At 39.2% G+C, this 15,821-nt stretch overlaps 1 protein-coding gene across 2 annotated transcripts in view; it reads right to left on the bottom strand.

Moving 5' to 3' along the window:
* Positions 1–14,222, bottom strand: part of LOC147115224 (uncharacterized) — an 83,212-nt gene extending 68,990 nt beyond the window's left edge. For both annotated transcript variants that reach the window (XM_085993597.1, XM_085993598.1), the window contains exons 1-2: positions 13,771–14,222; positions 1,669–1,777 (exon numbers count right to left, since the gene is read on the bottom strand). In XM_085993597.1, the coding sequence (XP_085849723.1) occupies positions 1,669–1,777; positions 13,771–13,791 (130 nt within the window). In that variant the 5' untranslated portion in view covers positions 13,792–14,222. The remainder of the gene's footprint in view (positions 1–1,668; positions 1,778–13,770) is intronic.
* Between the last annotated feature and the right edge of the window lie 1,599 nt (positions 14,223–15,821).

Below are 15,821 nucleotides of genomic sequence, written 5' to 3'. Positions count from 1 at the left end.
TGTTGTAGAGGATAGACTCTCGCATGAAGTAGGCAAATCTCATCCAATCCAATGATCTTAATGGCTTTGTGACTTTTGAGTCCAGGAGCAAGAGATTTTTTTCTCTCTCTGATATCTGCCAAACAGGACTACAGTATTCCATCACTGAGCAGGTATAGGCAATTGTGACAAGGAGGTTTATGCTATTTGTAGAATTCAAACCATTTGCCAGCTCTTCCAGTCATTTGCATTTAATTGCACTATTTTAACTCATAATTTATAATATTAACAATCTTTAAAAAGTAATATTTTTAAATGGAGCTGTATGGTTGCCTGATACTATCAATAAAATGTCTCCTTCACAATTCAGAGATCAAGATTCAAGATCCACAACTGCCTGAAACATCTGCAGATATTGGCCATTACTAAAATCCTCTTTCCACTAATTATATACTTGTGCATAAGGATTTAGCCATTTTATAATATAAACCATACAAAAAATGTAAATGCTCCCTGCAGTGTGCTTTTAATGTAGACAAATAATAATCAAATGTTACATTTTTCACAATACCCACTCCAGGAAACCTTAATCTCTTTTCAGTGCCTTAATCTTGATCATCTATCTAGCATGAAACTATTTTCTGTGGACAAATAGAATGGGTGGTTTCACTAAAAGTCACTTGTATTATCAGGATGTTTGCACTGTGCACTGGTTAGTAGTCAGAAGCACAGCCTAATAAAAGCCAGCAATACTAAATGACAGCATAAAAGCATTTCGGAATTTTTCTACATAGGATATATGCGCTTAGGAACTTTTTCACCATTTCACTTCATTAGAAAGAAATGAGAAAACGACATGTCAAAAAGACAGTACACAGAAAACCCTAATACTTTTCTAATCTTTAACTGACAGTCTCTGCAGCGAATGGCTGCTGCCAAGCAAATTGCAAACCTCTGTTCTTCCAGCTTGAGTTGACGGAACAATCTTGACGTTTAGAAATCTTTGCATTCATTCTGTGAGCCAGAAATGATTTAATCGTGCAATAAGCTGTGAAACTTATACACTACAAAATATTGCAGAAAAGTCAGAGGAATAACACCATCACAGCCAGGAAAACATTATCCAGAACATTTCCATCTTTTAAAAAAAAGTTATTATTCTAATCAGTCGAGAAAAAAACAGGCATAAACACAACTTTCATTTTACCCAATTTAGTAAAAAAATGACAAGGAAAATTATCTTAGAGAAAATCTGAAAAGTGCCACATTAGACTAAATAAAGAGTCAAATTCAAGGAAGTTTTTTGTTAGACGAGTTTACATTTAAGCCAAATGTTTAACATCTACCACGAATATATAGTGGCAAGAAAATAGAATAAATCCTCCACATGCACGGAGAACAAAGATTGTCAAACTTTACCATTTCTTTTGTAAATGGATCACCAATACAGGCTTTGTGTGATGCTTAGTCTTCATTTGCTATCAAAATCTATCAGTCTTCAGACTTCGAAAAGATACTCTGGACATGATTTGATGATTATAGAACTATAATATTCTTACAAATGTGAAAGGCAAAACCAGAAAATGAACAGAGAAATAAAACAGAGGTAGAGGAACGCTATAGACAGAACATTGGAACAAGGAACTCCAGATCAGCTGATATTAAACAGGTTGTCCGGATCCTACTCACCAGAAATGGAGCCTGAATATTCCTGACAACTAACGTCAAGTGAATGCAGAGAAATTAGGAAATAAATAACTAGCCACAGCACATGTCCCCTCACAGGCATGGAAGAAATCTGTAAGTTTGGATTGAAAACAAATGATAAATTGATGATTGAAATATAAAGAAATTTTATATATTTAATGCCTAATATTTTAGAAAACACCTGTTCTTGCTATAAAGGAGCTGTTCTAGGCTTACCCCTTGGCACCCAACACAAGTGTTCCAAGGCTTTTTGTGCCTTCAACAACCACCAGCTCAGTGCCTTAAAACATTAATTTGTCACCGTTAGCTCCAGTACATCCTCTGTTCTGCCACACACACACGAAAGTAAAAAAAAAACTTGCTTATTGTATTTTATCTTATTATTTATGTTGCATGGCAGAATTTGAGGTACCTGGGGTTAGAGCACTACCCTTTTACCTCTGGGAGCTTTGCAGGCCAAGTGTATGGACATGACCAATCCCAAACAAAGCTAGTTTCTATAATAGCAACAAAGCCTAATATTGACTCATTTGATGCGTGAATTATTAGCATTAAAATAGGTAAAACTCAGCTACCCCCCTGACGAGCCACTTTATCAGAGCCAGAGATTTTCATCAACTTAAAAAATCTATTTTAATCATTTTAAAGGAAATCTCAGTTTGGAGATTTAATCTGTAGCAACTAAGAAAAAGTTGTGTGCTATTTAGTAGATATAATTAAAATGTATTTTTTGGTATAAAGTTTTAAATTATAACTGAACAGCAATAGTGGATTTTTTGTCTTGACAAGTTTTATTTGCCAATAATTCAGTTTTTCCTCAATTAGGCAAAATAGTCTACAAGTATCCATTTAATCGTATTTTATTTGAATAATGAAGTCTAACTGACTGAAAGGCAATGACATAAGACAACCTAGCTAAAATCAAGACAGTAAGATTACGTTATAAAAGGTAGGGAGATGCCATAAGCACTTAAAAATTATTTTTTTCTTCATGTGCTTTATTTTCCAGTGCCTTCTCCCACTTCACCCTCTCTTTCTTCATACATCCAAAGTTTGCAAAGTCTGCACAGGTTTCAATATCTCACTCACCTGGCCGTTCAGATCTGCACCACTTGGGTGAAGGTGCTTTTTTGGAGACAACTGAGCACAGCAGAAAACATAGGAAGTTACTGTACATGTTGCACTTTACAATGTGTGAATTCTGCAATACAATTCAAAATGTGCAAATCGCTACCACATGGTGTGGTGGAGACGAATAGGAATAGATGCATTTAAGGGGAAGCTAGATAAGCACGATGGAGAAGGAATAGAAGGATATGCTGATAGGGAGAGATGAAGTAATTTGAGTGGGAGGAGTCTCGTGTGGAGCACAAACACCGGCATTGGGTTGGGCTGAATGGCCTGTTTCTGTGCTGTAGATTCTATGTAACTCTATATAATACAGTTTACATAGCACCTCACAAATGTATCCATGATCCCCTAACATTGCTGTGTGGGATTACAAGAAAAATGTTGAAGTTAAGTATTTCAATCTAAAGTATTCCTACCTTTTATTTTAAGTAAATTTCTCCCGTAAGAGAACTTTCAGGGTTGTTTGAGCCAGAAAGGAAGCCTGCTGGTGACTTGTAGCATTAGGTCTCCCAGCCAGAAACACAGCCAAGTCTTTGAAATGCAACATGTCCATTCAACAGATTTCAGTATGTTGAGCAGGAATTGACATCTATTATTCTACGACAGCTGACTATAGCCTCCTCTCAAGTACAGTAGATTCTACTTATTCAACACTTACCAATTACCAATCCAAAAAGTGGCAACAGGACTTTGTCATGTTGATTTTCTCAAATAAATATTCAAGCGATGAATGTCATGTAAGTGATAATATATGTATATACGCATGAAAACATGGGTTTATATGCAAGGTCTTTGAATGGTCAATGGAACTTTCCAATGACTTCTAGGAGTCCTGATTGAGGAAAAAATATCTAATTGCCTGATAATTGCTACCTTCATGCCCTATCTACCCAAATGAGACAGTTGTAGTGGAGGCAGAAGTAAAGGGTATCTATGGACTGACTAATATAAAAATGAAGCACTTTTTATCTATCGTGCATTATTATAGTCCTCTTTCTTGGGGTCATGGTATTTGCAGGGTAAAATTGGTTATTGCAAGCTAATTTTTCAGAAAATATACATTACTCTCTGATGAATATTCAAACTCAGGACAAGGCATAAACATGTGTAATTCAGGAAGTCCTTGGTATGCAGGGTTTGACTGATGCTATTGATTTATCTAGCAAGTTACTCAAAGTATTTGGCACAGGTCAGTGAATCAAGCCATCCCATTCAACTATTTTTCTTCTTAGTGTAGTGGATTTGTATGCCAGCATTATCTGGACTGGGTCCCCGAGAGGAGCAGGGCCAAGATTCTTTGTAGTCCTTTTGCCAGACCTGTGTCCAGGACCCTCTGATTTGGGGCTTCTATTTGGCTGCCGGTGCTCAGCTGACAGGTCAGTCTGAGGCCATCAAAAGGTACAAAGCTATTCAGACTCAATTGTAGAATTTTGCCACTTGAGAAGTAAGCAACCATGTTTTAAGGATCAATTTTATATTCTGGGTTAGTGCAGGAGATATGTCTTTGTTGTTTCAATATCCCACAGCGAATAGTAAAATTTATAATTACTGTTCATACTGAATACCATTCATTTATTTATTAAATGTCAATTAAATGTTCCAATCCTGCTGTATTCAAGTGCTGGAGAAAATAAAGTCTTCAAATCCTAAGAGGCATCTCTTAACCTGATATAATTAGAACATCCTTATCAGGACACTGACTTGAAAACCAAGAGATATTATGGAAGGGTTCAAGAAGTTAATACTGTGGTGAGACACAAATTCTCATCAATTAGCCCAACAAATGGAGCAAATAACAAGCAGAGCAACTAAGCTCAATCATAAAATAATGATAAAAATCATAAAGTTCAAAAACAGCTCTCAGTAAGTGGAGAGATTGCTGGAATGTACAGTCTCAATAAGAGTGTTCCATGCACACTGCAACCTCTCAATATCTCCCACTTCCAGGCAAAGTTCTGGGAGAAAGGAAAAACACAAGTTAGGAAATATTAGGAGCACGAGTTAAGAAGGCCATCTGCTTTTGCATCAAACCGCACTATGGAGGTATGGTAGTGTAGTGATTATGTTACTGGACTAGTAATCCAGAGAACACGAGTTGAAATCCCACTGTGGCAATTTGAGAATTTGAATTCAGTTTTTAAAAATCAGGAAATAAAATCTTGGTATCAGTAAATGTGACCCCGAAACTGTTGGATAGCCATAAAAACTCAACTGGTTCACTCATATCCTTTAGGAAAGGAAATCTGCCATTCTTATCTGGTCTCGCCTATTTGTGACTCCAGTCCCACACTAAGGACTCTCTGAAGTGGTCCAACACAAGAGGGAATTCCAAATCACGAGGCCCTAAGCACAGCTGCCAATGGTGGCGCAAAGGGAAGGGGTAGCCCAAGTGACTGGAGTCATGAATGGAGAGCTCAGGAAGCATTGGTGGGCTTCAGGTGTCTGTATTATCATGTGGAGCAACTAGACGTTATCATTTCTGTGGAGGTATGCCTTGGCTGGGCAGGACACAGTGAGCTAATTTAAGCAATGCATTCCTAGCACTAAGTTAATACTGCTACGTATTAATATTTATAACTTAAAATACTACTATAGCAAAATGCCTGATGCTACATTGTATGGTCAACACCATACAGTATTTTGCATTCTGAACCCTTTCTCTCTCTCCACAGATGCTGCCTGACCTGCTGAGTGTTTCCAGCATTTTCTGTTTTTATTTCCAGTTTCCAGCATCCACAGTATTTTGCTTTTGCTTTAGTATTTAACATTCACTGGCTCAAGTGAAGTGTTAAGATTTTATTGGCTTACATGCTTCTTTAGGGCTCTGTGCGTAGTCTCAAACTAATCAACAGAAGGCAAGAAAATCTCTATGGAATGAGTCAAATACTGAATGCAAATCAATCCCAGGCTGTTAAAAGAAGCAAGGGAGGAAAAGCTCTGATCATCATTTTTCAATCCTCTCTGGCTACAGGTTTGGTGCCGGAGGACTGGAGGACTGCCAACGTTGTACTGTTGTTTAAAAAGGGAGAAAGGGATAGACCGAGTAATTACAGGCCAGTCAGCCTAACAAATTATTGGAAAAAATTCTGAGTGACAGTATTAATCATCATTTAGAAAGGCACGGATTAATCAAGGACAGTCAGCATGGATTTGTTAAGGGAAGGTCGTGTCTAACTAACTTGATTGAATTTTTTGAGGCGGTAACAAGGAGGGTTGATGAGGGTAGTGCGTTTGATGTAGTCTACATAGAGTTTAGCAAGGCTTTTGACAAGGTCCCACATGGCAGACTGGTCAGAAAAGTAAAAGCCCATGGGATCCAAGGGAAAGTGGCAAGTTGGATCCAAAATTGGCTCAGTGGCAGGAAGCAAAGGGTAATGGTCTACGGATGTTTTTGTGACTGGAAAGCTGTTTCCAGTGGGGTTCCACAGGGCTCAGTACTAGGTCCCTTGCTTTTTGTGGTATACATCAATGATTTAGACTTCAATGTAGGGGGCATGATTAAGAAGTTTGTAGATGATATAAAAGTTGGTCGTGTGGTTGATAGTGAGGAAGAAAGCTGTAGACTGCAGGAAGATATCAATGGACTGGTCAGGTGGACAGAAAAGTGGCAAATGGAATTCAATCCAGAGAAGTGGGAGGTAATGCATTTGGGGAGGGCTAACAAGGCAAGGGAATACACAGGAAATGGTAGGACACTGAGAAGTATAGAGGAACAGAGGGACCTTGGTGTGCATGTCCACAGATCCCTGAAGGTAGCAGGAGCAGGGCAGGTAGTTAAGAAGGCATACGGGATACTTTCCTTTATTAGCCGAGGTATAGAATACTAGAGCAAGAGGTTATGTTTGAACTGTATAAAACACTAGTTAGGCCACAGCTAGAGTACTGCGTACAGTTCTGGTCACCTCATTACAGGAAAGATGTGATTGCATTGGAGAGGGTACAGAGGACATTTACGAGGATGTTGCCAGGACTGGAGAATTTTAGCTATGAGGAAAGATTGGTTAGGCTGGGGTTGTTTTCTTTGGAACAGGGGTAGGTGAGGGGGAAACTTGATTGAGGTGTATAAAATTATGAGGGGCCTAGATAGAGTAGATAGGAAAGACCTAGTTCCCCTTGCAGAGAGGTCAATAACCAGGGGGCATAGATTTAAAGTAATTGGTAGAAGGATTAGAGGGGAGTTGAGGAGAATTTTTTTCACCCAGAGGATGGGGTGGGGGGTCTGGAACTCACTGCCTGAAAGGGTGGTAGAGACAGAAACACTCATCGCATTTAAAAATGTACTTGGATATGCACGTGAAGTGCCGTAACCTACAGGGCTATGGACCAAGAGCTGGAAAGTGGGATTAGGCTGGATAGCTCTTTTTCGGCCAGCACAGTATCACAAATTTCTATGATTCCATGAATTAATATAATGTAAAACTGTTGAGCATGGTTCAGTTCTTCTATCATTTGTCAAGGTGGCTAAAATTGTTTTTTTTTAAAAAAGAGAAACCCTTCAACATGGTTTAATATGTTCAGTGAAAAATGCTTCTTCAGGATAGATATCAAATCCCTTTAGGATTACCACATACTGTCTTAGTTATTCTTTTGTTGTATTTGAAAATCTCAAATGTTAATACTTCAACTCTTTCCGATAAACTCACTATTCTATGCTATACTCTGAAGAAGTTGTTGATTTAAAATGTAGCCTTAAGCATCTTGCACTGTGTTAAGTTTTGATTTCGCTTGGGTTTTTTTTTGCACTTCAATTTTTCCTTCTCTTATCCCCTTGCAACTCAATATAGTTTAAAAACTTCTAGATTCACCTCTTTTTCTGCAGTAAACAATTGACCAAATTGAAGTGCAAGTGCTTTAAAAACAAATGTGAATACAAATAAATATATTGTTCCAAATATTCTCCCCTCCTGTCCTGAAAGCAATGGCTCATGCTGGGGTACAGCTCTATGGACACCCACAGCTCTTTGGTACCAAGAAGCGATTCCTCACGTGTGAGGCTGGGAAATATAAATCAACAGACTATTCAACTGTGGTGGAGGATGGATAATTATAGATGAGCTGATCCTGTCCTTGCCTGACATCTACATGCATAAATACCTTGAGGGGTATGCACAGGATAGTGAGCAAGAACTTTGACTGATTCTTTTTGCCTCCCAGTCCAGGTGTGCTGAGGCCAATTATAACACTCCTGCCATAATAATAATTCTGACATCCACCTGTATATTTCTAGTATATGGTGGTTATGAAAATAGTGAGATGAATTGACAGGTAGATTATAGTCAGATGCAGAGTAAAGCTACCTCTACCTCTACTCTAACAATATGCCAGAGCCTCAGAAAAACCCTTCATACTGTGCCAAAAATGACATTTTCCTTAACCGGCCTTTGTGAACTCTTGAGATTGCCAATTTAGTACTACTTTATGAGTACCTTAGTGCTATGCACCCGTGCTCGCTGAGACGGCCCAAGCATACTTCACAAAGGCCTGTTACAGCCAACAGACAGAGGAGGCTTCCATCCCAGCAGGATTCCAACAGAGGTGCCAGAGGTGAAAGGCTAGTGTTCCACCCAACACACCCACCAAAAAAAAAACAGAATCCTTTCATAAATCATTGATAATTTACCATTCAATGCGGAGTTCACAGTGGGAAGTTTGAGGGGATTAGTATTTTTAATGACTAATGTAATGTGGAATTTATTTCGGATACACAAAGCTGATTATGAGAGATAATTTGATGAGATCATCCTCAAATGATGATAATTAGCATCCATTTAAAATAAAAACTTAACCTTTTAGAATACTTTGGATTGGTAGTAAATTCTATGTCATTCTGTTCAGTATGATCTCTACATGAATTCTCATGGAATACATAAAAGAGCAAATTGTTAGGAGTTATATTAATGTCACTAGCGGCGAGTCTGTAGCGACACAGATTGCAGAATAATTTACTATATGGAGCTGTTTATTTTTAAGACTGACGTACGTCGCAGACTCCCCCAATTTATTCAGTGAATAACTAAGCCATGTAGATCAGGATGGTCTCAGGCTCAATCCCCATTCTGTGCTCAGTTAGCTGTTCCCGGCCAAGTCTGAGGTCTCCTCACTGCAGGGTTAAGGAGAGAGAAAAATAAGATACTTCTGATTGCTATCCAACCCCTGCTGGAAGTACACTTTTTGAACAGCAGCCACTTGGGTAAGGACACGCAGCCTCCATGGAATGGACCCCAGCAAGGAGTCACGCCTTCAATAGGGCAGGGGAGGGGGGGAAAATGGTGAGAAAAGAGGGGCGAAAATGCCGACATGCATCAAAATAGGTCCAATTTTGAAACCAAAAAGAATGGTAGTCTTTCTTAAATGACTTTCAATCTGAAAAGTACAAAATGATAACATTATTTTCATTATTGAATATTGCTCATTTTCTTAGCTTTGAAAATGTTATCCTATCAAACTTTAAGTAACATTCCCAAATAAAAAACTACTTTCAACTTACTAAATGAATGTCAGTATCTGCAAGTTTTGCAGGTGATTCAAACAGCCATTAGCAAAGTGAATCATTTGTTATCCAACCAGTAAGTAATTATGGCAGAACTTGAGACCAGAAACATTTCTCATGCAGGATAAACATTCCACACAAAGGAAGAACTTCCCTTTATCTACACGGGCCGAGAAAGGCTCTTTCAGCATCGCTCAGCCTGTCTGGTTTCTGAGTTTGTTCACTCCACCTTGTGAAACAAACAGACCCTTAAACTAGTGCGGAGAGAGAGAGAGCTGGCCTCTCTTTTGTGCTCTGTACACCCAGTTTGTACCAGGCACACTTTACACAAGATTAAATTTTATACACTTTACCCTAAAGGCTAAAAAAAAGTATTCTCTCAGATATTGCACATTTTCCCATACATTAACACATGCGTAAATCTTACCTACTCAAATTAAGTTACACTGAAGGTACTTCACAAAAACTGATTATACTGCAAGGAAAATAAGAAGGAGCTCAAATGATTATACAAACTTAAAAGCTGCAATTAAACATTAGCCTGTGACCTCACAAATTGCATGATGAAAATGTTACTTGTGCTTTTTTTATATTAGTTACTAGATGATAGAAAACAAATTGCATCCCTTTTTCCTTTAACAGTTTCTCTTCCACTCCATAATTCTTTGTCTTGCTCCATTCAGTATTAATCTATGTGAGTTTTTTTCTCTCCCTTTTTCAGCATCTTTCTCTACTTCCCTTTGATCCCATCTTGCATCAATTCTGGATACCCTTATTTTCTCTAGTCCCCATGGCGTTACCAGAAGCAAGTGGAATTCAAGGAAATCATCTATCACTTTCCTGAGGCTTTCATTTTTATCTTTAAAATATATCCAAAATACATCAGTACAGCTGCATCCTTCAGCTGTCATTGGATAGTCTGAACTGAACAAATTTATAGACTACAATATATTTGCGGCTCTGATAATCTTCCCTTTTTAGGCAGTATATAATTTATTTTTTTAAATGGAGAATTATGTGTTTACCCAACATGGGCAGTACAATCACATTTTTTAGCAATTTCCTTGCCAGTTATTCCTGAATGACCCCCCAGTCACTGAACTGTCATTAAATTAATAATAAGCAGTAAATAATGCTGAAAGGCTGTTTCCCCTGGCTGGGAAGTCTAGAACTAGGGGTCACAGTCTCAGAATAAGGGGTTGATCATTTAGGACTGAGATGAGGAGAAATTTCTTCACTCAAAGGGTTGTGATTCTTTGGAATTCTCTACCCCAGAGGGCTGTGGAGGCTCAGTCGTTGAGTATATTCAAGACAGAGATCGATAGATTTTTGGCTATTAAGGGAATCAAGGGATATGGGGATAGTGCAGGAAAGTGGAGTTGAGGTAGAAGATCAGCTATGATCATATCGAATGGCAGAGCAGGTTCAAGGGGCTGAATGGCCTATGCCTGCTCCTATTTTTATGTTCTTAAAAGGCCTCAACTCTATACTTACCCAATGACTAACTGGTCAGTGCAAAATTCTTACCATTAAGAATAATAGGTCAGTTGCATGAGCAATATGAACCTCATTCTGTAAAAGTGAAATCATTGCATCAGTGAAAGTAGTTGCCCCCTATTTACCTTATGAAAACTATGAATAATTGTAAACACCTCTTTCAGATATCTTCTCAACTTTCTCTGCTCTAATGAAAGAGTCCCATTTTGTTTAGTCTTTCCTCATAATTAAATCCTCTTATCTCTGTTATTATCCTAATGGATCTCTTCCATACCCACCCCATGGCCTTGACATCCTTCCTAAAGAAATACGCCCAAAGCTGGACACAATGAGGCAAACATTCCTGTTCCTGAACCTGGGTGGAGAGGAACATCGGGTAGGTAAGGGTGCATACATAGGGAGCCCGCCCAATTCTCCTAACCCCTCCCTTCATTCTTTTTGTGATGATCTAAAATTTATGCCGTCTAGTTACTGGCTCACCAACAAAAGTTTTCCTTATTTACCTTATCAAAACCCTTCATAATTTTGAACATCTCCATCCGATCAAGTTTCTCTGCTGCAATGAAAAGTCCCCTAGTTTCTCTCGTCTCTCCTGATCAGCAAGCTTCTAATCCCTGCTTCCCCGAGATTCCTTCTTGGGCTGCTGTTTGGGGGCAGTAGTTGTAATTCTCCAAGTTATTCCTCAATCAAAAAAAAAAGACTTGCATTGATATAGTGCCTTTCATGACCACCGGACATCCCAAAGCACTTTACAGGCAGTGAAGTACTTTGAAGTGTAGACACTGTTATAATAGGACATAGGAACATATGAACAGAAGGAGGCCATTCAGCCCCTCGAGTCTGCTCCACCATTCAATGAGATCGTGGCTGATCTGCGACCTAACTCCATATACCCACCTTTGACCCATATCCCTTAATGCCTTTGGTTAACAGAAAGCTATCAATCTCTGATTTAAAATGAACAATGGATCTTGCATCAATTGCCGTTTGCGGAAGAGAATTCCAAACTTCTACCACCTTTTGTGTGTAGAAGTGTTTCCTAATTTCACTCCTGAAAGGTCAGGCTCTAATTTTTAGACTATTCCCCCTAGTCCTAGAATCCCCAACCAGCGGAAATAGTTTATCTCTATCTACCCTATCTGTTACCCTTAATATCTTGAAAACTTTGATCAGATCACCCCTTAACCTTCTAAATTCCAGGGAATACAACACTAATTTGTGTAATCTCTCCTCGTAACTTAACCCTTGAAGTTCGGGTATCATCCTATCATAATGATGGGAAACATGCACTCTCCATGAGAGGAGAGCAACAGCAATAGTCTAACACAAAGCCTGAGAAAGAGGGAGACCTGGTGGGTTCGGAAATGGTGCAGCAAGACCAGGGTAAGGCAAGCAAGTTTGGATGGACCCTGTTTGTGATATCCAAGGAAGAAGAGCAGCACCCAGAGCAGAGTACAGAATTGGGCTGGTCGAGAGTCACAGATCCTGGCCAAGGGGCAGCAGAGTGGGGATTAGTCAATGGTCATCGCGTGATCGATAATACTAATGGTTGTGACTCAATGGATCAATCAAATCACTAAATAAGGAATGGATCATGTAACTCCCACAGACCAGAGTGACATGGACTGAAAACAACTCAATGTTTTCAAGGTACTGTAGATATATTCATAAGCTTAATTGTAAATAAGGCCAGAAACACCTTAGCCCCACATTTAGATTGCCTTTCTGTTTCTGAATAAAATCCAAAACTGCCAGTCTCAGATGCTAGCTAGCTGCCACTGCAGTCACATATATGGATATTATAATATTGTCCTGGGTCTTTACTAGTCACGGAAACTTGATCTCCTGAGCATGTTTCAGTCAGGTATCCAAAAAAAATGCAGAGTACTCAAATGCTTAATTAATTCACTCACTTTAACGAACATTTACCTGCCTTGGTGGAATTACCCAATATATAATTTAATTTCTTTAACAGATTGCCCCCTCTACAAAAAAGTTACAAAAACTGGAAGTACTTCAGCTTCCAAGTTCATCTCTAATTGAAGAGAACAAGAATCCAAACAGCATGTTTATGCACTGTAACTTTTTAATTAATTTTCCTTTTACAATGATGTGGAACAGTGCAAACGTTTTAAATCTTACCGTATTATTCCCAACAATGTAAGACATTTCCATGCTCACTAACACCTTCATTGTGTTTTTAGCGATGCCTATTAGAATATTGCAACATTATAAAAGTATGTTCTACTGATGTAATTTCAGAAAACAAGCACCTTTTGCTTTTAAAAATCGATCAAAACTTTTAAAAAGTCAACTTTCCAAAAGAAAATATTGTGGTTTACAACATACATTTTGGACATGGATAAAATATATCCGAGTATATCCTAGTGAACTTAGTCGACTGTAAAGGTTTTATTTTTTTTATTTGCCAAATAGGTAAATGATTTAGGGCTGCAGTAGAAAGCATTCAATTTAATTCACAACTAGACTTAACCGCTACGAGTTTAAATGGTAAGTCCAATATGTTTTGTCATTGGGCCCATTGTATTTACATTGATCATCTATGACAATAGGTTACTAATCCGTTCCCTTATTTTATAAACTGGTTATCCTCCTCTTTGGGTGGGGTCACAGACACGCCGCCGAGAAACTTTTCTCCGCAGATGCATTTACTTCCATTTATAAATTGCGCGCGAGACTTATTACAGCCAGTTCCTGTTCTGCTGACTTCCAATCATCTTCATGTTGCTCTTAACTAAGGCCCAAGGAGAAAAACCCCCAACCCACAACTTGGATTTCACTCAATCTTGGCTGTTGCGAACGCAAGCTGGGGCCTGTCATGTTTGAATACCAAAGTAACGTGGAGTTAAGCATAACAGTGCAAGGTGTATTATAAGAGCGAATTGGGTTCCCGTAAGCCAGTGCTTTAATTTTTTAATCTTTACGAACATCAGCATGCCTCTTACCTCCATTCTTGAAGCTGCCATTACTTCGGTCTCGACGTTAAATTCGCCTCCACAATACACTGGCTCCCAAGTAATTTAACATTCAAACGTCCTCGTTCATAATTGAGCACAGTAGTCGATTTCTCAAATCTCCTTTCCTCGGGACCATCCGGCATCCAGCTCTCATGTGGCAGGCTGCTTCAATGCCAGTTTCATCTGTCCCTCTGTAATTTCATACAGGCTCAGCTCCGAGGGCCATCCGCTCAAGAGGTGCGAAATACTTGAGTTCTACAACGCAAACACTCATTCTTAAACTTCTCATCTCAAACTAGTGGCTCATGGCTGCGACGTGGCACATGTACTGTCCCGACCGTAGCCTCCTAAAAGTATTAAAGCTTTCATTAAAAAAATCAGATTGTAGATCTTTTATGCCAAAAGTAAAATGAATGCACTTGTGACATTGACCGCAGCTCCTCACCGTATGGGTGAACTTAAACATCATTGTGCAAGTCAACGCGTGGTTAAAATACAAATTCAAAAACTAAACAAACAGGTTTGCAAAGTTCTCTGTTATACGAAAAATTATGAAAAACAAAAATTGGAAATCCAAGAATTAAACCCCAACATCTTCAGCTTTTGAAAAGGCCGCTTCGCATGATTTAATTGCCAAAACTGATTCTCCTTAGGTTGCAGAAGCCAAGTTCAACCAGCTCTACAGTAAGAATCATTAAAGTCAGGTTTTATTGCCAATTTAAAATCCCCGTTTCACATTTCCACCCACAACATATTTTAGCGTCAAAACCATGGAAAAACCCCACTTCAAAAAAATTGGGCAAATTCATAGAAAAATCAGCACCGATTTGGAACAGTGCTAAAACTTCAGAAAACGGGGTGGAAAGGGAAAGACATAAACTAAATGATAACTACAATTGTTTGCAGTACACGAGCACCCCAGTCCACTGAAATCAATGGGTAATGCTGTGATGTCCTTATCTGTTCCAGAGGAGGCTCGACAGGAACATCTAACCTCAGGCTGCTGCAAGAAGTGCAGCTAAGACATGCCATTTTCCCCGCCTAACTGTGAGCAAGGCCCATAGATATTCACTATATAGAAAAATAAAATGTTGCACAAAGTCAAAGAATGAGGACATCGCAGGGCTGTGGGGAAAAAGAGGGGGTGAAATAATTGGATAGCCCTTTCAAAGAGCCGGCACAGGCACAATGGGCCGAATGACCTCCTTCTCTGCTGTAAGATCCTTATGATTTTTGCGCATTCAAGATCACTCCCATAGACTGCACCAGGTTAGTTCTATCCCTCCTATTTGCTGTCAATAAACAGGATCTTCTATTTTGATGGTTATCTATTTACGGGCAACAGAAGAAAAACAGAATGCACGTAACAATGTACATGTGTAAGAGCACAGCCCACACTTGTTAGAATGCACTATTTGAAAACAGAATGAGTTGTGCATGTTATAGTGAATTATGGAGTGTAACAGCGGCCAGTCATTCCCAATAACCTGTGTTTACTGTTTTAGAAAGCTAGAGGGCTAAATATTCGGGTGTTTTACGCCACCCGTTACCGCCACGAAATAGCGAAAAAACAGCGGCCGGCGCTCTTCTGTCAACTGGCGCTATCGCTGCAGGAGCTGAAATTAACAAGATCCTGACATCGGTGAGTGTGCAATGCTCACTTGACACCTGATCTGCAGCATTGGATTTTGCCGTTCATCGTACCAGCATGCCTAAACAATGATGGAGAGCGAGCATTCAACAGCAGGAAGGAGCCTCCAGCAACAATATTTAAAGAGATCATCAGCAATCTGTTGCACATGACATGGTTATGCAGTTTGAGTGGCTCTGTGCTACTTTCTGCAACTTCAACAGCTTTATTAAATTCTTTGAAGGTTGTAAGATAACAGGCACTGTTGTTGCAAGTGCAGAACGCCTTTATTATTTAAAAATACTTCTGCTCACAGTCATGGGGGCTGTACTGGCAGTCGACCTCACGCGCCAGGATCTTCGGTAGAGGGAGCGCAGGCAGCAAGGAGGGTGGGAACATGCACGCAGAG

Source organism: Somniosus microcephalus, chromosome 7, assembly GCF_052327205.1.
Source record: "Somniosus microcephalus isolate GS21.2 chromosome 7, FLI_Smic_1.0, whole genome shotgun sequence".
NCBI lineage: Eukaryota > Metazoa > Chordata > Chondrichthyes > Squaliformes > Somniosidae > Somniosus > Somniosus microcephalus.
The sequence above is the reverse complement of the archived record's forward strand: the minus strand, read 5'-3'. Positions and strand labels throughout refer to the sequence as shown.